At 59.1% G+C, this 22,042-nt stretch overlaps 2 protein-coding genes across 5 annotated transcripts in view; both read left to right on the top strand.

The window, feature by feature from the left end:
• The window catches only part of QSOX2 (quiescin sulfhydryl oxidase 2), a 39,669-nt gene extending 28,032 nt beyond the window's left edge, over nucleotides 1-11,637 (top strand). For both annotated transcript variants that reach the window (XM_009245029.4, XM_054520911.2), the window contains exons 9-12: nucleotides 911-1,033; nucleotides 2,345-2,495; nucleotides 6,189-6,377; nucleotides 8,362-11,637. In XM_009245029.4, the coding sequence (XP_009243304.2) occupies nucleotides 911-1,033; nucleotides 2,345-2,495; nucleotides 6,189-6,377; nucleotides 8,362-8,909 (1,011 nt within the window). In that variant the 3' untranslated portion in view covers nucleotides 8,910-11,637. The remainder of the gene's footprint in view (nucleotides 1-910; nucleotides 1,034-2,344; nucleotides 2,496-6,188; nucleotides 6,378-8,361) is intronic.
• A 1,172-nt stretch (nucleotides 11,638-12,809) lies between these two features.
• Nucleotides 12,810-21,803, top strand: LHX3 (LIM homeobox 3). Of its 3 annotated transcripts, none has more exons than XM_024252750.3 (6): nucleotides 12,810-13,053; nucleotides 17,224-17,395; nucleotides 18,166-18,368; nucleotides 18,990-19,141; nucleotides 19,229-19,397; nucleotides 20,314-21,803. In XM_024252750.3, exons 1-6 carry the CDS (start codon nucleotides 12,975-12,977, stop codon nucleotides 20,730-20,732), a joined length of 1,194 nt encoding a protein of 397 aa, XP_024108518.1. In that variant the 5' UTR covers nucleotides 12,810-12,974; the 3' UTR covers nucleotides 20,733-21,803. The 3 variants fall into 3 exon arrangements, with proteins under 3 accessions (XP_024108518.1, XP_054376885.1, XP_002820429.1); XM_054520910.2 differs by lacking the exon at nucleotides 12,810-13,053 and adding an exon at nucleotides 13,500-14,091; XM_002820383.4 differs by lacking the exon at nucleotides 12,810-13,053 and adding an exon at nucleotides 14,922-15,015 and having other exon boundaries at nucleotides 20,314-21,795.
• The last annotated feature ends 239 nt before the right edge of the window (nucleotides 21,804-22,042 follow it).

Raw genomic sequence — 22,042 nt, 5'->3', positions numbered from 1 at the left:
CTTGTGCTCTAGGTAACCCCTGAGGCCAGGGTATTGATAAGTTATTCTTAATATTTTTCTGAAGTTTGCTTGGATGTCCAAAATAAATTTGATTCTGGTAAATTAATCACGGCACTTTTTAACCTACGTGGGAGAAAATATATTGGACTGAGCTGAAGATGCCGGTGTTTCTGGTCTGGCATTGCCACCCATGAGCTTCAGCTCAGGTTTGAGGAGCTCTTTTGGTGGCCGGTGTTTCTGGTCTGGCATTGCCACCCGTGAGATTTCAGCTCGGGTTTTCAGAGCTCTTTTGGCAGCCTATGTTTTGCACAGTTTGTGGTACAGCAGCTGATCAGAGTTTCTCCTAAAAAGACAGAGCCCTGGGATCTTCTCAGCCAGACGCCTCCCCAAGCTGTGTTGATGTCGGCCAGCCTCACGGCCCACACGAGCCCATAGGCAGTTAGCCCCGGCTGCCGGCGCGTGTGCACTGCTGCGCGCCCTTCACACAGTTGGTGACGGCAGAGGGGAAGCCCAGCGGGCGGGCAGGTGGGGTCAGCACAGCTCCTCGTGAGGAAGGCAGAATACATCAGCAACCCCCACCAGCTCCATGATGAGTCACACACCGTGACCTTGCCTGTCACCTGGCGGGAGCGAGGCCGTGGGCACAGGTGGGTGAGCTGCAGGCACGGGCTAGAGAAAGGCATGGCCATGGGCGCAGGCTGTCCTGAGGAGAGGCGCTGGCTAGATGCCCACCCCATGGCCCCTTGGGTTTCCCGCCTCCCATCAGAGAAACCCGAGTTCTGAGAGGCCCCGTCCTAGGTTCAGCCCCTCTGCGGATGGAGTGCTTGTCTTCGGAGGTGCTATGCCCCCAGCGGTGGGGGCGGGCCCGGGTTTGAGTCTGTAGCTCTCAGGTGGCTCCTTCCTCATACAGCTGTTCCCTGGACGGCTGCCAGTCAAGAAGCTGTTGGAGATGCTGCAGGAATGGCTGGCCAGCCTTCCCCTGGACAGGATCCCCTACAACGCCGTGCTCGACCTGGTCAACAACAAGATGCGGGTGAGCCCCAGAACCCTCGCCAGCCACGCTGCGCCCTCCTTCCCTCGCCTTCCTTCCCTCGCCCTTAGCTGGTGCATCTCCCTGCTGGGGGCCCAGACTCTGCTGTGAGGAAGGGGAGCAGCGACTTGCTGTCTCCATGACAGCATCGTGGCCATGGCCTCCTGTCTGCCTTGGCAGCGTCATGCTGGGGCTTCAGTTTAAGGACAGCTCACCAAAAGTGCACTGTGACCACCTGTCCTTTGGACAAAATGGGGTTTTCTCAAGCAACGTAGTACTTGGGCTTTTTAAATTTTTAGTAAGCCAATCTGACAAAAACTGATGTATTCAGTTAAGTGTGGCAGCCCTGCCAGAGCTTTCCCCAAGACCAGGTGCCAGCAGGTGCCAGTCTTCGCTCAGGGGACCAGCACCCCAAGAGGGAGGTACTCCCTCCTGCCGTTCCCTCCTTAGTCCAGATCAGCAGCTTCTCTGTGGCCCCCAGAGCATTTAGTCGCAGGCAGTAAACCCAGCGTGCTGCTTGTCCGATGCCCGCATGGCCGGCGTGGTCAGCGGCGCACAGCACATCCTCTGGGAACCCTATAAGGTGCACTTGTCGTGCCGTGATTTTGCCAGCTTTGTCATTTGCTGGCTGCAGCTGAGAAGCAGACGGTGCCGGGCTTCTTGCCTGAGTCTGTCTTCCACCTTGACTCCACTCCGAGCTCGCAGTCATGGGAGCACTCTCACGTGACTGCGACGTGTGACATCTCCCTCGAGAACACATCCTGGGCTCAGGAGTCCTTAGGGAGGAAAAGGGTGATGAGACACGAAACCAAACCGAACGGAATCTGTCCGGGGCTCACAGCCCTCCCGGGCCAGCAGTCACCTGCTCCAATGGCCACCCTGTTGCTTCTTCAAAGTGAACGCACCTTGTTTGTTCTGGCCGAGAATGATTTGACGGTTGAGCTTTTTTATGTTGTTAGTTGCCTTTTCTCTTAATATTGTCCTTACAACTAATTCTAATTTAAAAGAAAAGGTGGATACATTTTATGCTTAATCTTACTGGTTTATCAAGATACAGAAGAACTCTCTCTTCTCTTCAGAGATTGGCTTGAGAGCTCCTTTAGTAAAGGAGACCATTTCCTCTCTTTTGTTTTATTGAATTTAAATTTGCATACAGTAGGAGGCACAGATCTTATGTGTACAGTTGATACAGCTTCAGTAAACCACACCCCCATTATCTACCCCCCTAGTCAAGAAGGCAGCTGTCGACTGTTTTTAATTTCAACAATTATCTTTTATGCTTTGGGTTTTTTTTTTTTTTTTTTTTTTTTTCAGATTTCTGGAATATTCCTTACTAATCACATAAAGTGGGTTGGATGTCAAGGAAGCCGATCTGAGTTGAGGGGTTACCCGTGTTCTCTCTGGAAACTGTTCCACACTTTGACTATTGAAGCCTCGACCCACCCAGATGCACTGGTTGGCACAGGTAAGCTGTCCCTGTACGGGCCAGAGGGGCCGATGGTCTGCCTAACACGTTAACCCAGCTGGTGTGTGTGAAGGCGCGTACTGCTGTTTGTGAGGCAGCATGTCGCCAGGGCACTGAGGCAGGGGAACGGCACTTCGGACTCCTCCCACACGGGCAGCTCACCCAGGGCTGTGGCTGCGGGGGCACGAGTTCCCCTTGTCAGAACTCACAAGGATGTGCATGGCTAACGTGCAGGAAATAAACCATAAGGAAGAAAAAGAATGCTGGCTGGGAATTTCCCTGCAGTGTAAACTCCCTGTTTTTTGCTTTAAAAAGACACAATAAGTGAAATCTGTTTGGAGAGGTGTTTTCATTATCAGCTGTTGTATAACAAATCACCCCGAAATTTAGCAGCCAGAACCACGGGAACCACTCATGGTTATGAGCTCACGGTATCTGAGGGTCGGGCATGGCCTCATCTGGGTCCTCTTCTTCAGGATTGGTCAGGCTGCAATCGGAGTGTCAGCTGGGCCTGGGGGGTCACCCGAGGCCCACCTGGGGAGAGTGGCTTCCCAGCACCCTCACGGGGCAGAGAGCAGAGCATGCCTCCTTGCACGTGGCTTGCCTAAGGCCCTGAGCTCCATGCTGGCTGTTGACTGCAGGCCACTCTCAGGGCCTCTCTGTAGGGCGGCTCACATCATGGCAGCAAGCCTCATCAGCGAGCCAGTGAGAGGGTGCCCATCCAAGGATGACATTCCGTCACCTCTGTCAGATTCTGCTTACTAGTCAGTCACCAGGCCCAGGCCACTCGCAAGGGGAGGACATTACAGGGGGGGTGAGTATAGGTGGTGTGATCTGTGGGGACCGTCACAGAGGCTGCCCACCATAAGGGGTTAAAACCTATAAAACTTTGAAGTTGGATTTAATAATCTTCAATTACTAGGAAATAGATAAAAAGAAATTTTCTGTCCTTCACAGAACACAAAAGTATGTATTGGATTTTTTATCCCCCCTGAATTTTGTTGTGTGTGTGCTTCCTAGTTGAAGCAGTGATTCAGGTTCATTAATGTTTAAAGCCAAAGTGGAGTCTTGACTCACACAGTTCAGTACTCTTTCCAGTAAGATTCTCAAATTCTTTTACAGTTATTTTTTGCCACATAACAAACTAACCTAAAATGCTGGGGCTTAAAGCACCCACCATTGTGTTTGCTTATCATGCTGTGGATCAGCAGTTTGGGCTAGGCTCGGTTGGGCGGTTCTTCTGTGAGTTGCTGCTTGGGCTCACTCGTGTGTCTGCCTTCATCTGGTGGCAGCTGGTCAGTCCAGGGGACCTTGGAATGCCTCGTACTCCTGAACGTGACTTCCCCACCAAGTAGCACCAGGTTCAGGCAGGACCCCCTGAGAGGCCTCAGTGTGGAGTCACATAGTATCACTTCCGCCACATCCTGTTGATCCAGCCTAAATTCGTGGTGAGAGAAATAGATTCCACCTGTTAATGGGAGAAGCAGCGAAGTCACATTGCAGGAGAGTATCCCAGGATGGGGGCACTATAGCAGCCGTCTGAAAATCTGTTTTGGCCCTCCTCAAGGTGACATTGGATTACTGCTTCTTGGGGGTCTGGTTGGGGGAGAGGGTGGGTTTTAACCTCAAATCCTTTTCATAATCATACAGGAAAAAAGAGTAGTATGTTTTTGGGGAGAAACCTTGGGAGCTGTCCAAACAGAAATTGAAATCACAACATCCACACTGCCTGATCTAATGCCCAGCTAGACCATGTAAACCTGATTCTGAGCTGTGCACAAGGCTCACACCTGTAATCCCAGCACTGGAGGTTGCAGTGAGCCAAGATCATGCCACTGCACTCCAGCCTGGGCAATAGCAAGACTATCTCAAAAAAAAAACAAAACAACAACAACAAAAAAACTGCTTCTGAAACGTGAGCCTGAGTTAGGAAACCTCACGTTTACACGCGGAAAATTCTGGTGAGGAGATGAGCTGACATGCCGTCCCTCTTTCCGTCTGCTCTGATCACACGGGCACACGCGGGCATGAGGAACAGCTCATTGAAGGCAGTGTGGGTACAGTGTTGGCTGAGGGAAGAAGCTGAGTGACCAGGGTATTTGATTTTAAACTCTTCTAGGACCAGCCCTAGTGTAGTAGAATTGTAAGAGCAGCGTGATGGCAAAGCATACTGCTAGCAAGACCCTCAGCGCTCCTTCCTCCCATCAGCATATTGGAAGCAGCCTCCAGGAGTAGCCTCCTGCCAAGAGAATTGGGTCAGAGGCAACCACGGGATTAAGTCTTGGAAGGTTTTTCTTCTCTTTACTCTATGTTTAAGCCCCATCTAGTAAAATGCCTGCGAAGGCCACTAATCCCCCCACAGGTAGAGGTTTATGGTTCTTGTCCACTTTAAAGATTAGGGTGGCCCTGCGCCTGCGGTGATGTGGGGAAGAGGAGGGGGATTACATGGAGATGCAAGGCAGATGTCTGTGGAGCCCTCCCGGCAGGAGAGCAGGGCAGACGGGCTGGGTCACAGGGCCAGCGCCTGCGGTCCCATCTGAGACACCACCTAGCTGCCCGTGGACACGCTCAAGGCTGAGGAGGAGGTGGTCTGCTCTGCTCTGCTCTCACCTTTCTGAGTGAAATAAACAAGAAGTGTCGGGATTCGGGATCGACCAGGACGCTGAGGTCAGGGCCTGCACGCAGCTGTGCTTTGCAGGGAGCCACGACAAGCGTCAGGCCTGTGCTCGCGCAGGAAGCTCCCCCAGGGCCTGCTGTCGATGAAAACGGATTCATTCGCGAAAGCATGTCTTTTTTTAATGCTGACATGTAATCTGTTTTAATCTCATGGGTCTCCTATCTGTGCGTTCAAGCTCCTGTGTCAGTCGTCTGAGCGGGGATTGCCGAGCCCCGACCCGCCCCGCCCCGTGCTGCCCCCTTGGTTTTTTTAGGGGTTCCCCTTGGGTGCGGTGCTGGCTGCTTCCTGCCACCTGTGGGCAGGCGTTGCTTTCTTGAGATGTGTGTTGTTCATTCACAGTATCTGCGCAGGCGCCCCGGCCTGTCCATGTCTGTTTATACGTTCGGTGGCACAAACTCTGGCTGTGGGTGCACCCGTCCCTGTGCCTGCCCACCTGCTCCACATCCTCACGCCTGTGGCTGGTGGCAGCTTAGAGTCACTTCCTAAGGCCGTGTCCCCACTTGGGCTGGTGTCCTGCAGGGCTTTCAAACACGACAGCTGCAGGTTTAGAATGAGCAGCGTCATTGCCCTGGCAGCAGCCTCTGAGAGTTGCTTGTAAGGCAAGAGAGACTGCACCCAGCTGGCAAATCCCAGGGAAGAACGGCACTCCGGGCGTTCTGGCACAGGCGGCCAGAAGACTGGTGGGAGGTGTGAGGCGCCCCTGGAAGGGCTGCTTTGGGTCCTGGTGGCCAAGTCCCGTGGCTCATCCTCCTGGCACCGGGGCATCTGGGGAGCGCGTCCGCCCTCTGGGCTGTCCACAGTCATTGTGTCTCCAGAGCCTGCAGCACCCGTGGGCGTGTTGGACATCTTGGCAGGTGCTGGCTTCTGGTCTGTGCCCACAGCCTGAGGCCCCTGGGGAGACATGAGGTGGCTTCCCGACGTGTCAGGAGCGGTTTCCCTCCAGGCTCTCTGGACAAGCGTGGGGTCAGGTGATCCCCACGCACCTGCCGTTGTCAGCAGTGTTTCTTCCCCTGCAGGCTTTGAAGACGACCCCCAGGCTGTGCTGCAGACGATGAGGAGGTACATTCGCACCTTCTTTGGGTGTAAGGAATGTGGTGAGCACTTTGAGGAAATGGCTAAAGAATCCATGGACTCGGTGAAAACCCCAGACCAAGCCATCCTCTGGCTGTGGAAGAAGCATAATGTGGTGAACGGCCGCCTGGCAGGTGAGAAGCCCCTGGGCATGGGGGGCTCAGCATGGGCGGAGGGAGGCCCTGGTGCTGGGACAGCAAGGACGGCACGGCTGCGGTGGGGCTTGTCCCTGAGCTTTGCGGCCTCGTGCCACCTACTGTGCTGACGGGATCAGGACTTGGGTGGCTGGGAGCTGCCAGAGCCACAGCCTTTCCCAAGCTGCTTCTGTCCCTGGCTTTCTAGATGGTTCTCTCACTCCGGGGGCTCTTGGACCCTCGTGGAAATGGGTGTGGCTCTTTCTTCCCCCATCGGTACCCACTGGTAGCCCGTTAGACTCTGAAGATGTTTTTGACTCTGGAAAGCTTGGAACATAATTAATTTTTGATGAGGAATTTTAGTGGTCTGAAAATCTGTTGTCCAAATGTAAACCAAACCTCTCAAAGTGCTTTGTTTTGTTAAAAAAAAATAATTAAATAGGGCACATGTATTTTCTCAGAGTTAAGTACTTCAAACTGTTCCTAAATCAGTGGCAGATTAAAATTAGACTTAAAAATAATTCCACTGAGAAATCTTAATAGAGATGAATAGAAAATGCCACTAAACTGTTGGTTTTTATTTAATCCACTGTATTAGAAAAACATATTACAGCTGAAGCACTAAAGAAATTGGTTTTTCTTTGCCCTGAGCCTGACTGCCGGGGCCGGGGTCATGTGACGAAGGCGCTGCGTGTCTGCGGGGTTTGTTCCCTCGGTCAGCGCAGCTTCTCCGTCTCTCCGCCCTGGCAGCCTCTGCATCGCCGCCGCCCACAGGGCTCCCTGTGCTTTCCCTGAGCGCTCGGCTCTGAGGCAGTGGGACCAGGACCCTCGCCAGGCCTGCCTGGACCTGGAGCCCCTGCTGCTACCTGTGGCCCCAGCCCGCATGTGCCCCCACTACCCCAGTCATGAGACTGCAACAGAAAGGGGCCTTACAGCCCAGTGTGATTGTCACTCCTGAGATTCCCACTCCAGTCCTACCTCCAGCCTGTGCATTGAGACCCAAGCTCCTGGGAGGCCCCTCGGAGATGTGCCTGGGGTCTTCTGCCCAGGGCTGGCGCCTTATTTGACAGTCCTACATGAGGCTCTGGCAGCTTCTGACCAAGCGCCACTGGTCAGTGCTTGTCCCTTCTGGCTTCACGTGCAGCACCTGGCGCCGGTTAGCAGGATAAGCGCGCAGTCAGTGACTGGCCCGAGTAGGGCATCTCGATTTCAGGCACGTCTCAAGTCCCCCAGACAAACGTGGTTGTGTTTACATTCACTTCTGGAAGCTCTGTGAGGGTGGCCAGGTGTCAGCAAGTCGGGTCGCAGGGGCTCCGAGAGCTGGGAGGCGCCGTGTGCCGCGGCTTCTGCATGGTGGATGCCTGTTGGGCCCGGAAGTGAGCACATGTCACTTCGGAAACGAGTTTTGGAGATCTTGAAGGGATTTGTAGTCCGGAAAGGGTGAATGTACCTGAAGTGCAGTGGAAATTCATTGCCGCCCCTCTGCCCTTTCCTGAAGGTGCACCTAAGGCCCACTGTCCATAGATCCCAGGTGGCCAGGGCACCGTGGGTAGTGGGCCTCAGGGCACCCTCAGGAAAGGGCAGAAGGACAGCAATGGGGGGAGGGGCACACAGGCAGCACTGTGCGGACAAAGGCCTCGAGGTGAGAGCTGCATGCTCCGTTTTGGAAGTGGAGTGCTGGATGGTTTGGGACAGGTGTGGTCTGGGAAGTGGTGGAGGCAGAGCGTGCAGCGTCTCCTTACTTGCAGGCATGGGAACCGGCAGAGGGGAACACGTGTGCAGGGGTCTGCAGAAGCAGGATGTTATCTGGGCCACACTGCAAGGGACGGGTGGTGGGAAGGGCAGGGAGGGAGGCCTGGCAGGACCCTGAGCCGGGGCAGCGGAGGCCTGTTGTGGATGGGAGTGGGAGTCCGGTTGCCCTACACTGCACATGGCTTCACAAAGCCGCCTTCCCTCTGGCTCTCCCACTTCCTTTTCTTCCTAGGCCATCTGAGTGAGGATCCCCGGTTTCCAAAGCTTCAGTGGCCCACTCCGGACCTCTGCCCAGCCTGCCATGAGGAAATTAAGGGCCTGGCCAGCTGGGATGAAGGCCACGTGCTCACATTCTTGAAGCAGCACTACGGCCGCGACAACCTCTTAGACACGTATTCTGCAGACCAGGGGGATTCCAGTGAAGGAGGAACCCTGGCCAGGGGTGAGGAAGAGGAGAAAAGACTCACTCCCCCAGAGGTGTCCCATGGAGACCGAGACACCCAGAGCGTCCGTCCACCCGCTGCACTGGGCCCCAGGCCTGCCCTTCCAGAGAGCTTGCATCACAGCTTGGACGGGAAACTCCAGAGTCTGGATGGGCCCGGGGCCCACAAGGAGATGGGCGGGACCGCACCCTTCCTCGGGGTTGACTTCTCCAGCCTGGACATGAGTCTCTGTGTCGTGCTGTACGTGGCCTCATCCCTGTTCCTCATGGTGATGTACTTCTTCTTCCGGGTGAGGTCCAGGCGGTGGAAGGTCAAGCACCACCACCCAGCCGTGTGAGTGCCCGGGTGCTGCCAGCCACGGCGGAAGCTCCCTCGGAGGCAGCCCTGCCCCATGCCACCTGCAGCTTTAATATTTATGATCAGGGATTTTATAAACATGCGGGCCTGGTTTCACATCGCATGGCACCTTTTGGCTTCAATGTCCTGGTTTTACAAACGCTCTTCTAACAAGGGAAGAACACGGGGTAATTTTGTGGGGATATTTGCATTCCTGGCGTACTCAAGTCTGTTCGTGCTCCTTTTGCAGGTCTTACAGCAAAAAGACTTCTGTATTTTTACTCTTCTAGATGTGAAAAGAGGGTGCAGAGTCCAGGCCAGATAGTATTCCCCACACACTTTCATCTCGTTTCCTGGACTCTGCCCCATCCTGCAAGGCCTTGTTTTTTTATTTGGAGAACCGCGCCCCCCGCGGCTCCCGGCTCCACTCCGTGATCCCCACTCCCCCCAGTGGCCTTCCTTGCACTCTCTATTCCCCTCACTCCTCCTCCCCCCGCACCCCCTCCCCCTCCCCCCGCACCCCCTCCCCCCACACCCCCGCTCCCCCTCCCCCTGCACCCCCTCCCCTCCCCCCACTCCCCCTCCCCCTCCACCCGCACCCCCGCTCCCCCTGCACCCTCACTCCCCCTCCCCCCACACCTCCGCTCCCCCTGCACCCTCACTCCCCCTCCCCCCGCACCCCCGCTCCCCCTGCACCCTCACTCCCCCTCCCCCCGCACCCCCGCTCCCCCTGCACCCTCACTCCCCCTTCCCCCGCACCCCCGCTCCCCCTGCACCCTTACTCCCCCTCCCCCCGCACCCCCGCTCCCCCACGCCCCCTGCTCCAGGCTGCCAAGTGTTTTCCTTTAGCCGGGCGGAGACAGAGCAGAGCCGGACAGAGCCGGACAGAGCCGGAAGCACAGTCAGCCTCTGCAGCCCCCCCAAGCAAGTGCTCCAGGGACTATCCTGTGCTTGCAGCTGCTTCCCTAGGGCAGGTTCCTGAGGGTTCTCCGTGCTCCTCCAGGTGTTTCACACCAGACGTGGGGATTTCAACAGGGGAGGAGCCAAGGAATCTGTGGCTGTGCTGCGTTTCAGAAATAACCCCCAGAGGCCTCGGGCTGTGGACTTGGGGTTTGGAAGGATGGGGGCTCATTTAACCCTCAGAGGCAGCACCTTTGTCTATCTGGTGATGAGAGAGACAAGTAAATGGGGGCCATTGGGCTGGCGGGTCACTGGAGGGCAGCTGTGGGCTCAGCCGGCAGTGCTTAGAGCAGAGGCCCCTGTGTTGGGGGTTGGGGAGGAGAGCGGTCTGCCCTTGGGAGCATGGGCCCCGGGGAGACTTCTAAAGCCCCCTCTGTCGTCTGCTCTGCACCCAACACCACAGAGGCACCTGCCACACACATAAGCATCTCACTCTGGGCCCATGGAGGGGCAGGGGTGGCAGGGGCCTGCGCCAGGCTTCCTTTGCCTGAAGCTGTTTTGGGAAGGGTCTCCACACAGGCACTGATCTCCCAAGCTTTAGTCATGATTTCTTTTACCATTTAATAATCTTAAACATTGTTTTTAAGCCCAAAACATTTAGTGGTCAGTTGCCTCTGAAGATTTAAACAAACAAATACACAATTTCAGGGAACATTTATGTTGAGATTCTTTGTGGCTATTGGTGTGTCTCACAGGCAAAATTTGATTTGGTTAAAATAGGTTCAGATGTATTTGTGTGCCCGTGTGTGTGTGTGTGTGTGTGAGAGAGAAAGAGACTTTGACAGTTGTAGATATTTTTTCCGCTTTGCCTACTTTATGTTGTATACTCATTTGTTTACTAACGAGTTGATCACATGGATGTATTCATAAGACCATGTAGTATTGATGTGATCGTTGCCGCTTGAGAAAAAAAGGCAACAACTGATTCCTTAAACAACTGTCACAGAACGGCTGGGCTGAGAACACTGCCCAGGGCCCTGCAGCTGGCGGGAGAGGTGTCTGGTGGGAGCGGTGTCTGGTGCCTCGGCCTCCTGCTTCATGTCTCTCACTCAAGAGTTGCTTCTGGTTTCACACTTTTTAACCCCTCTGTGCTTTAGCAGCCGTGACCTTGCCTTCATTGCTTCATCCAGTGCGGGCCTGGGTTATTGAAGACACCAAAGTATTTCTCTTTCAGTTTGAAAACCAGGCAGGTTTACACATGGGTTTCAGTGTGTTTGCCTTTGAACCCTTCAAACTAAACTTCAGCCTTTTGGCTGGTGTTGAATGTCTTTAGCTGGGGTGACCTGGAGTGACCTGGGACGGTGTGGTTTACCGTCTCCAGCTTCAGCCTTTCCAGAAACCCTTGTGGAGGGCAGTGTTGGCGGCAGATTTCATCATATTGCAGTTTGAGGTCACCACTATTTGGGGAACAAGCTTGCGTCCTGCTGAGGGGCAGGATTTTCAGCAGAGCGTCAGTGGTGGGGCTGGGCCATCGTGGAGGTGCCCGCAGGAGTCGTATGGCCTGCTCAGAGCTGGATGCCACCTTTAGGCAATGTTCAGAGTCTATTTTCTAAAGTTTTAAGTATTTTAAGAGGTATTGAGACTAATGAATATAATAGTTCAGTAATTTAAATTCTTATTTATTTTCAGTGGAAGGATTTTTATTAAAAAGAAGCTAATTGACATGGAAATGTTAGTGAAATTTCTTACCTGCAGGGAAAGTGAACATTTTGTATTTAAGTAAACTATAATGTGCACATTTTAATAAAGAAATCTGACATTCGAAAAAATGGTGATTCTTTTGAAATGTGAACCAGCTCTACCAATGGGAGTTGTGGTAGAGGCAGTGGGTGCAGAATGGACCCCTCTTTCTGTTCACGTACTGGACATCTGAAATCCTAGAATTTCTCCTGTTGAACCATTGGCTTTTGGGACACAGCCCAAGGGTCGGATGGAAAGTGAAAGATGGAAAGCAGTGATAGATCATCTCCCTGGAGCTGATCTGGACGAGACTCACAGGACAAGACCCTTGATTTTACACAGATTAAAGGGCAGCTGAGATGCATGTCAACTACACACTTCAAAGTGCACGCGTGGCAGCCCAGCCTGAGGGCACCTCAGAGGACCCCCAGCTTGCGTGAGCGGCCATCCCTCTGCTTCCTGGGTGTGAGTGTCCTGCTAAGGCTGTTTGTGGTGTTCTGTGGGGTGCCCTTGACCCCTTGTTGTCTTCTGCCCCTCCCCTTCTTTTGTTGTGCCAGTGGGGGAGTGGTCTCTAACAGTCTTGCCTGTGGCTTTGGAGGAGTCCGGTTGGCACCTCCCTGGCCAGGCTGTGCAGAGGCTGGCAGTAACTCAGTCACTCATCAGGCACCGAGCAGACGCCAGCCTGGATGTGTACTGGGCGATTCCTTCAGGCCCTGCCTATGCCCAAGGTCTTGAGTCCTCAGCAGTGCTTTTGTTATGGGGGACTGCAGGTGCCTCTCCTCCTGGCAGCCTGGGGGTGTGCGGGCTGAGCTCCTCCCACAAGTTGGGGGTTGAGTCCAAGGAGGTTAAGAGTGGAAAGTTCCCTGACCAGCGAAACACCTGCAGGAGGGTGCCCCAGTGAGCGCTGGGCTGGAGGTGATCAGGCATGGGGCCGCCCCGGGGCACGGCCTGGGCACTGCCTTCCAGAGGCTGCACGCCAGAAGGGTAGGGTCAGTGTCCTCCTGCCCTGCGGCTGGACGACCCGCTTGCTGCGAAACTCGGCGAATCCCAGCGCCTCAGCGGGGCTTGGAGCTTAGGGAGGAGCGGGAGCGGCCACCCTGGGTCTCAGCCGAGGGCGGGTGCTGCCCCGAGTGCGGCCCAACCCAGCCAGGGAGGGAGGTACGCCTGACGCTGCCCGCCTGAGCACTGGGGAGGGGGGCAGAGGCGGGGGTGGGGACCGGGGCGGCGAGAGGGGCCCCGGGAGGTGGGTGGACGCGCGGGCGGGGCGGGCAGCGGGCGCCTCCTTCAGCACCGCGGACAGCGCCCGGCCCTGTGGCTCCCGGGCTCCCTGCTCCGCACCACCCGGCGGGACTTGGGAGCCGCGAGCCCTCCGGGGGACGCTGACCTAGGAGGAGCGCGGCTCGCGCCACTCGGCCTGGTGGCCGCGATGCTGCTGGAAACGGGGCTCGAGCGCGACCGAGAGAGGCCCGGGGCCGCCGCCGTCTGCACCTTGGGCGGGACTCGGGGTAAGCCCCAGCAGGACACCGAGGACAGAAACGGCAAGGGCAGCAGAGGCGCGAGGAAGGGGGTGCGTGCAGGGCCAGCGGCCAGGCAAAGAAAGTCCCGCCGCTCTGCAGGCGGGACACAGAGATGGGAACAGTGCAGAGTGAGTTTCCAGATCCCAGGGTGGCGGGGAGGGCCTGAGGCTGGCCTGCAAGAGTGCGGGACAGCGGTTGGAGTGGAGGCCCCTAGAAAAAAAGGGGGCATCGCAGGCACCGCTGGGGGACGATAGGGCCGACCAAGGGGTGCCAGGTTCCCCCGGTGACCAGTGCCCGTCAGCTCTTACACACAGCCCGGCCCAGGCCTCTGGACCCCACAGCAGGGGACCCAAGCCTGGGTCTCCCGCCTGAACCACCCTCCCCAAGGGCCATTCCATCACCACGGACGCTGGGAAATAATGGAGGCATTGTTGGAGGGCTGGCCAGATGCCAGCAGGGTGGGCCGCCTCCTTGACCTGCCGCCGCCCCTTCCCCAGTCCAACCACAAACGACCCCTGATCCCTTCGGCAGCAGCTGACACTCAGCCACCTGCACCCAGCACAGCCCCCACACACTTGGCTTTGCACCCGCGTGTCCTTGCCCTGGCCCTTCTCGGGTAACAAGTGCTGTGCAAAGTGAAGGGGCAGAAAGCTGGCTGCACGGGCCACTGCTCAAAACGGACACATCGGACGTGCTGGGAGCTGGGAGGGAGGGACTGTGGTTTCTTGTACCCATCCTTCTGGGCCTGGGCCCTTAAAGCTCACAGTGCAGAAGCCATAGGCAGAGTGGACAGAGTATTGCTGTGAGACCCACAGGGAGAGGGACCTGGAGGATGTCATCAGCCCCTGGTCCCCCAACACTTCCTGTGTGTTTCTGCGCGCTGCCAGAGCCCCCCTGCCTTTGCCATGTCCTGTGCTGCTGAGGGCCACCCACTGCTGTGTTCTTCCCGGGGTGGCTGCCCAGGGCTGGTGCTGGCCCAGGGCCCTCTGGGCAGGGGTGGGTGCATCCCTCTGCCTGCAAGGACAGGTAGGTTCTGGAGAGCTCACCTGTGTGGACTGGGGCAAGGGGCTGAAATATCAGGTATGGGACCGTGTTCCGATGGAGCCAGAGTGCTGGGGGCTGGAAATGGAAGGTGTGCCCTGGGGCTTCCCCAGCTCGGCCCCCCACGACCCGAGGTCTTGGCTGCGTGTCCAGGACACAGAGCCTGTTCTCTCTCAAGGATTGCCCTTCCTCCCTGAGCCCAATCCGGGGCCGCAGTTCCAGGGGTGGAGCCCAGAAGCCTGTTAGCATCTGGGATCGGTCTGGCACCTTGCGGTTCCGGTACGCAGCCTTCGGCGCCACACTCACCCCTTCTGCGTTTCGGGTTGAGCTCCTGCCGACCATCTGCTGCTCCCGAGGCCAAACCTCAGCGACGGGAGGACCCGGCTGCCTTCTCGACCGCTCTCCCGGGAACCTTAGCCCTCCCGGCGTGTGCTCCAGCTCAGGCCTCTGCCTCCGGCCCGCTCCGGCGCAGGAAGCTGCGGGGCCGGGACGAAAGCTGGCGGGAAGCCCGTCCTCGGGCCGGGCACGCGGGGCGGCCTCTGGGCACCGCAGGTCCGGGCGCAAAGGCGCGCAGAGTCCGCAGTGGCCCTGGCTGGTCTCCGCGACCCCCAGCCCCGCCCCGCCCCGCGGCCCCGCCCCCCGGCCGCTCCGCCCTCCGCTTGGCCAGAGGCTCCGGGCCCCAGGGCGGCCCGTGGGCGCAGCGCCCAGCAGCACCCGGAGTCGCTTGGACGCTGGTTCGGGGCTATTGCGGGGTGGCGTCGCTGGGCCCGGGAAAGTTCGGGACCGGAGAGTGGCGACGCCGGGCGGCGGGACCCATGGAGGCGCGCGGGGAGCTGGGCCCGGCCCGGGAGTCGGCGGGAGGCGACCTGCTGCTAGCGCTGCTGGCGCGGAGGGCGGACCTGCGCCGAGGTGGGTGCCCGGGCCCAGCGGCTGCACCGGGGAGACCCGGAGATCCTCAGGCTTTTCCGGGCCTGGCCGCGGAGGCTGGCAGGAGCTAGAGGATCTGGGCGGGAGTGGGTGCGACGACCCCGGAACGTCCGCGCCTGGGCGCCTCAGCCTGTATTTGTTTCGGGGCCCCTGGCCTGGGTTCTCAGGTAGTGAGTGAGGTTGTGGCACTGCGCTGCTCCGGCCGGGGAGCTCTCGGGGGTCCAGGGTGGGCTTAGGAGACCTCTGCAGCCCTGAGCCAGCTCCCTGGGCTGGAAGAGGCGCAGGGAGCAGTGGCGGGGCAGTGACCACGGGACAGGAGGGTCCCCAAAGCCGCCCCACCCGGATTCTTTCCACGTTCCAGCGGAACAGAGTCAGATGCAGGGGCCAAGGTCGAGCTGAACTCCGACCGTCGGTCTCCCTGAAGTCAGGTTTCAACGTCTGCGCCCACAGACACCTGCTCGGTTTATCCCCGCTCAGGGCCCGTCTGTAGGAAAAAGCCTCTCTTCTCCAGGCCCCCCAATTTCCTGGTGGCACCCCTCTAGCTCCCAGCACTTTGGTTCTTAGAGAACCTGGGCAGTTCTCCTCGACTCCCGGGCCAGCTGGAGCCGCAGGATGGGGAAGGAGGCCCCGGAGCCAGTGGGGAGTGACAGGGACCGACCAGCGGGAAGGGGGTTACATCCAGGCTGTGGGGGCTTGCAGTTCCCTACTTATTTATTTATTTATTTATTTATTTTTCGACGGTTCCTGGGAGGGGTTGGCCGCGGGGGCTAGGAGGCGGAGAGAGGGAGGGAGGAAAGAGGACTGCGCACCCGCGCTCAGGAGAGCTGGCCGGAGCGGGCGGGCTGGCGTCCAGGCTCCGCCGACCCCGCCATCCTTGACACAGGAGACCCCGCCGGGGCTGGAGTCGCCATGCAGCGTAAGGCTGGGGTCGCGGGCGCGGCGCGGGGTGGGCTGGGGCCGCTTTTGCCCGACGTGGGCTCCGGCGGCGCGCTGCGGCCGAGGAGCTGTCCGGTCCGCCGTGCTGAATCCGCTCTGTGTCGGCCTGTCGGGCCGCCCCTCTCCATGCCGGGTCCTCGCCGCCCTGCGATCGCTGCCCACGATGGGGACCCCGGGCGCGCAGCGGGTCCTCAACGCTCCGCACCCGGAGCTGTGGTTTTGCCGGATGCGGGGCGCATTCATCGCCAGTTTCCCGCCACTGCGGGGGGAGGCGGAGCCCAGTTTTTTCCGCCGGAGGTCGAGGGAACCCCTTTCTGGTGTCTCTCACCCACTGGGAGATGGGCTGGAGCCGGCGGGGTCCACAGCCAGGGAGGCGGGTGCAATATGTCAGTAGATCCCGGTCCCTTCAGCGGGCACTCCTCTCTTCCAGAGACTCTTTCTAAGTGAAGAGGGAGTCCTCAGCCCTTGACACCTGGAAAACCCACTCACAGACTCAAGGCTCCCACAGGGCACCCTTGGACCTCCCCAGCGTGGTTCCTCCAGGGGGCCTGCAGTCCCGAAGTGGGGTGTGGGGGGCAGAAGCAGCGGGAAGCCAGACGTTTGAGTAACTCTGACGGTGTTGGGGGCACCCATGCCTGACACAAAGGCAGTGGATCGGCTTGTCCAGTCCACTCATAAGTATTTTTGCGGCTGCCCAATGATGGGGAAGGCATTGATGTTTACCCCGGAGGCCTGCAGACAGGGCCACCAGGCGGGGCAGCCACATTTGCGAGGAGTCCCTAGAAAGAGTGGCCATGACGCTTAACATGAAGGAGACACCTATGGGGTGCCCCAGCTCCGGGTGATGGTGAAGACCCGTTTCCCTATGTTTCCTGCCCGGCTTCAGTGAGCAGATCCCCCTGGGGTGGGGTTTTCATTTGAGCTCCACATGCACCCTTCTTGGCACTGGCAACATTTGTAATTGAGTATTCAGCCTCGTGAAATGGCCCGGGCTGCTTTCCTGCTCACACACACATTTTTAGACCGATGTCAGTTCCCCCTTGGCTCCTGCCATAGAATGCGGTGCCTGTGCACCCCCGGAACTTGCAGGGCCACTTAAGCTGGCTGGGGAAGAGAGTGTGTAGGGAAAGGAGGACCCCTCAGCAGCCCTGAGTCCTGCGGGGCTGGAGGGGAGGCTGGCTTGCTTTGGGGTGGGAAGGTGGCTTCACTGCCTCCTGGTCTACAAGGTAACCCAGAGCTTCCTCGTGCCCACAGAGATCCCGCTGTGCGCTGGCTGTGACCAGCACATCCTGGACCGCTTCATCCTCAAGGCTCTGGACCGCCACTGGCATAGCAAGTGCCTCAAGTGCAGCGACTGCCACACGCCACTGGCCGAGCGCTGCTTCAGCCGAGGGGAGAGCGTTTACTGCAAGGACGACTTTTTCAAGTGAGCCCCGAAACCTCGCCTCGGTGTGGGAGCGGAGGGCACGCCCGCCCCAGGGAAAGGCGGCCTGGAGTTCCGCCACCCCAGGGCCTCGGTGTGTGAGCAGAGGACACACCTGCCCCAGGGACTCCTCCCCTCACAGTCACCGAGGCCGGGCCCTCGAAGCCCGCGTCTCTCGCAATCCCAGCCCTCTCCTGTCACCCAGGCAGGGCACCCTGCGGCCTGGCCAAATTAAGGGTGGGGCCTCTCCATGGGTGCTCCCTGGGTGGCTGGGCCTGGCTGGGACATCAGCAAGTATTATTTGGAAAAAAAAAGCAATTTATTACCTAAATCACAGAAGCAGTCATTAGAGAAGATACACCCATATTTGTAGGATTCTACCGGACTTAGTCCCTCCGAAATTGGTGATGTTTTAGTTCCTAACGCTGGCACCCGGGGGCTCCAGCCCAGAGACCCTCATGGCTCCAGCTGTGGGGTGTGAGAGACTGGCCCCAGATAGGTCCTCTCCCTCCGGATTCACCTTCCCAGATCCAGCATGGGTCCTGCAGGCAGTGGCGGCCGGGCTCCCCGAGGTCTTTCTGAGGTTGAGGTTCCCTTCTCAGTGGGAGTGGGCAGCTCTGCCCTGGCGTCCAGGCTGGCGACCACCCTGCAGGGCCCGACAGAGCCTTCCTCCGGGGCTGCCTTCCTAGGCAGCCGCTTGCCGCTCTCTGACCCGCTCGGGGCGAAATGAGCCTTGCGCTTCCGCGCTGAGCCCGGCCCTGTGCGTCCCGCAGGCGCTTCGGGACCAAGTGCGCCGCGTGCCAGCTGGGCATCCCGCCCACGCAGGTGGTGCGCCGCGCCCAGGACTTCGTGTACCACCTGCACTGCTTTGCCTGCGTCGTGTGCAAGCGGCAGCTGGCCACGGGCGACGAGTTCTACCTCATGGAGGACAGCCGGCTCGTGTGCAAGGCGGACTACGAAACCGCCAAGCAGCGAGGTCAGCCGAGGGGACGACGCTCCCACCTTTCCTGGTCTGAAAAAATGGGGCTGAGGCCAGGCCCGGGGGGGCGTCCGGGGAAATTCTTTCCCCAAGCGCTCACTAAGGGGGCCTGGGCTAGGGCGACGTGGGCAGCGGGAAGCCGAGGCCGGGAGCGGCGGAGTCAGGGACCGACCCGCGCTCCGAACCGCTTCGTTCGGTCCGAAGGGTGCGGCTTTTCACCCCTGGTCGGAATTATTGCCCTAAATTCTTGGCCGCGAAGACTGGGCCATACCCACACCCTTGGAATAAAGGGGAGCCCGCGGGGAAATCAGGGTGCTTGGAGTAGGGAGCCAAGGCTGAAGGCGGGGGCGCCATGGAGAGTGGTGTGATTTTAGGGAAGACGCCTTCCCCACCCCCGCAGCAGAACCCGCCCCCCGCCGGCGCCCCCTCCACCCCGGCCCGGGTGCTGCCCGTTTTTGCCAATCGCTCCCAGCGCCCGCGCGTTCCGAGAAGCCTGTGGGGCGGGCTGGGGGTGGGCCCCTGGGGCCCCGACGTCCCCGCGCCGGCCGGGGTGGGAGGGCTGGGGATCCGGCTGGGGCCGGAGGGGCGGCCGCGCCTCACCGCTCGCCCGCCGCGCAGAGGCCGAGGCCACGGCCAAGCGGCCGCGCACGACCATCACGGCCAAGCAGCTGGAGACGCTGAAGAGCGCCTACAACACTTCGCCCAAGCCGGCGCGCCACGTGCGCGAGCAGCTCTCGTCCGAGACCGGCCTGGACATGCGCGTGGTGCAGGTCAGCGCTCGCCCCTGCTTCCCTCCCGCCCGCCGCCTTGGGGGTCCCCCCAGAGCCGGGCGGCCGCTCACCCCGCCCCGCCCCCAGGTTTGGTTCCAGAACCGCCGGGCCAAGGAGAAGAGGCTGAAGAAGGACGCCGGCCGGCAGCGCTGGGGGCAGTATTTCCGCAACATGAAGCGCTCCCGCGGCGGCTCCAAGTCGGACAAGGACAGCGTTCAGGAGGGGCAGGACAGCGACGCCGAGGTCTCCTTCCCCGGTAGGCGGAGGGATCGCGGAGCTCGGGGAGGGACGAGCGCGCATCGGAGGGGTCGCAGGGGTCGCAGGGGTCGCAGGGAACCTGCGGATCTGAATTTCCCATGGAGTTAGTGGACTCCTTAAGTTCTACTTTCAAAAGCATTTCACTTACAGAACCTGCTCCCCCAGCACCCTCCCCGCCCTGGGTGGCCTGCGGACCACTGCTTTTCCCCTGGTGGGGACACAATCCCTGTGGCCCGACCTGTCCCCAAGCTGGGCGCCTACGGGCTTTCTCATGGGGGGGTGGGCGTGTCCAGGCCGTCTCTCTGGTTCCTAGCCCTTGCAGTGATTTTTTAGGAGAATGGGCAGCGCATTTCTGGAAAGACTGAGTCAAAGTCCCAGCTGCTTGGAGTTGGGGGAGGGGGCTACCTGGGGTCAGGGAGAGAAGGTTCCATACCCTTCTGTGGGGCCTGGATTATTTATTTCATTCTCCCGGCACCGGCGATGCTGCGTCCCCATCCGTTGATGCCCATCCTCAGAATGTAGACAAGACACTCTTTTGGGCTGCCTTGTGACTTGGGCTACTCACTCAGCCACTCTGGAACTAAATATCCTTGTCTGCAAAATGTGGGTGGTGGTATCTGTGCCCCCTTCCTAGGCTGCTGTGGGGCTGGTCCTGAAAGCCTGGGCCCTGGCTGGGCTGTTCCTGACTCTGATCCCACCAGGCCTGAGACACCCGGGCTGAATCAGGGGTGAGGGCAGTGCAGGGACAGGGGCAGCCATGCCTTCCAACAGCAGAAGGGGCTTGTGCTGACCTGTCATGTGGTGTGGGGCAGCCACTCCTTCTCCGGCCCAGGGGTGCCTCCGCCTGCAGGATGGGACTCTGAGGGGCCGCAGGTGGAGGGCAGGCGCTGACTGAACCTCTGCTTCTGTTGCAGATGAGCCTTCCTTGGCGGAAATGGGCCCGGCCAATGGCCTCTACGGGAGCTTGGGGGAACCCACTCAGGCCTTGGGCCGGCCGTCGGGAGCCCTGGGCAACTTCTCCCTGGAGCATGGAGGCCTGGCAGGCCCAGAGCAGTACCGAGATCTGCGTCCTGGCAGCCCCTACGGTGTCCCCCCATCCCCCGCCGCCCCGCAGAGCCTCCCTGGCCCCCAGCCCCTCCTCTCCAGCCTGGTGTACCCAGACACCAGCTTGGGTCTTGTGCCCCCGGGAGCCCCCGGTGGGCCCCCACCCATGAGGGTGCTGGCAGGGAACGGACCCAGTTCTGACCTATCCACAGGGAGCAGCGGGGGTTACCCCGACTTCCCTGCCAGCCCCGCCTCCTGGCTGGATGAGGTGGACCATGCTCAGTTCTGACCCAGGCCCGGCTCCACCCTGCACCGGACACGAGGGAGCTGCCCCTGAGTGGGTGGCTCGGGGCTGCTGGAGTTTCCGAGGAAGTGGGGCCAGGGTGTCAAGGGAGGGCTGGTGCCTTCGGAGCCTCCCACTGCCGACCGCACAGCTCCCTCCCTGGGGGCTGAGGGATCCACCTGGCCCCTTCTCTGACACAGGGCTGGCCCGCCAGGTGGCCTCCCAGCAAGCCGGCCTTTTTTGTAAGCAAATTTCTCCCCTTTATTGACCAATTAACTGAGCACTTGCTGCTATTTCTAGACATAAAATGTCACCTTGCTGAGGCGCAGCCCAGCCCAGCATAGCCTGAGGGCTGGAAAAACACTTTCATCTCTAAAACTGAGAAATCATAATCGTGCTTTCACTTCCCAGGGTCTGTGTGTCTCGGAGCCGTCATCCTGAGGCTCCCTCTTTAGGTCGGAGATTGGCCTTGCCTGTTGAGGCAGGAGGCTGCAGAGGCGGGGACACACCTGTGTTCTCTGGGAGAGGCCTCCTCCCTCCCCAGACCACGGGGGGCCTCCCTGCCTCCAGCCCCGCCTTCCCCGGGAGCAGCTTTCCCCAATCCCCAGGTCTTTAGATCTTTCTGTTCTCGAGTATCCTGTGGAGGAGGCAAAAATGTCTGGGGCCCCTTCTCTCCAAGCTCAATTCTCTAAGCCCCTCAGGGTCTCCTCCTCACCCCACCCCAGACCCTTGGTGTCCAGGCTGCACCCACAGATGTCCGTTGCCAAACAGCCTGCCCGCCCTGCCGGAGCTGGCTCTCCCAGCCCCAGATTGGGAAGTCTCCCCGCTGGAGAAGGGTGGGGCTCCTCTGAGCCTGCCCTGCCTCCTCCATCAGATCCTTTGGGAAGAAGTTTCTGGGAGACGCCTGCAGCTGTGCGTGTCCCAGACACAAAGGCTGGCCTGTGTGTAAGTCAAAGTCACTCCCGCAAACCTGAATCTCGAGCTACCTATTGGTTCTGTGAATGTTCTGTGTCTTTTATTTATTCTCGGGTGATCAGCTCTTTCCAAGACTTCAATAAATTTGTCAGTTACAGTCAATGGAAGGCCCGTGTTTTTTTGAGGCTGTGGGGGTTGGGGAGTGTTGGGTGTGGGGAACATTTTGTGAATGTTGAGAGGCAGCCCTGGAGGGGCCCTGGGTCCCCCTAGTTCGTTGCTTGGGCTGACACCTAGTATGAATTTGGGCTCTCTTTACCCCTGGATTTTGGCCATGCTCATGAGCACTGGAAGGAGGTGGGGGGAACAGCCCGTCCATTCCTGATGGAGGGGAGGGGTTGGGG

The sequence above is a fragment of the Pongo abelii genome, chromosome 13 (genome assembly GCF_028885655.2).
Source record: "Pongo abelii isolate AG06213 chromosome 13, NHGRI_mPonAbe1-v2.0_pri, whole genome shotgun sequence".
In the NCBI taxonomy this organism is placed as follows: domain Eukaryota; kingdom Metazoa; phylum Chordata; class Mammalia; order Primates; family Hominidae; genus Pongo; species Pongo abelii.
This window is presented reverse-complemented; position numbering and strand designations above follow the sequence as displayed.

Excerpts from the sequence above, each read along its gene's own strand:
- LHX3 (XM_054520910.2), top strand. The coding sequence starts at position 13,971 with ATGTCCTGTGCTGCTGAGGGCCACCCACTGCTGTGTTCTTCCCGGGGT. Across the intron at positions 14,092-17,223 it reads CCCTCTGCCTGCAAGGACAG|AGATCCCGCTGTGCGCTGGC; the intron begins GTAGGTTCTGGA and ends TCGTGCCCACAG. Across the intron at positions 19,142-19,228 it reads TGGACATGCGCGTGGTGCAG|GTTTGGTTCCAGAACCGCCG; the intron begins GTCAGCGCTCGC and ends CCCCGCCCCCAG.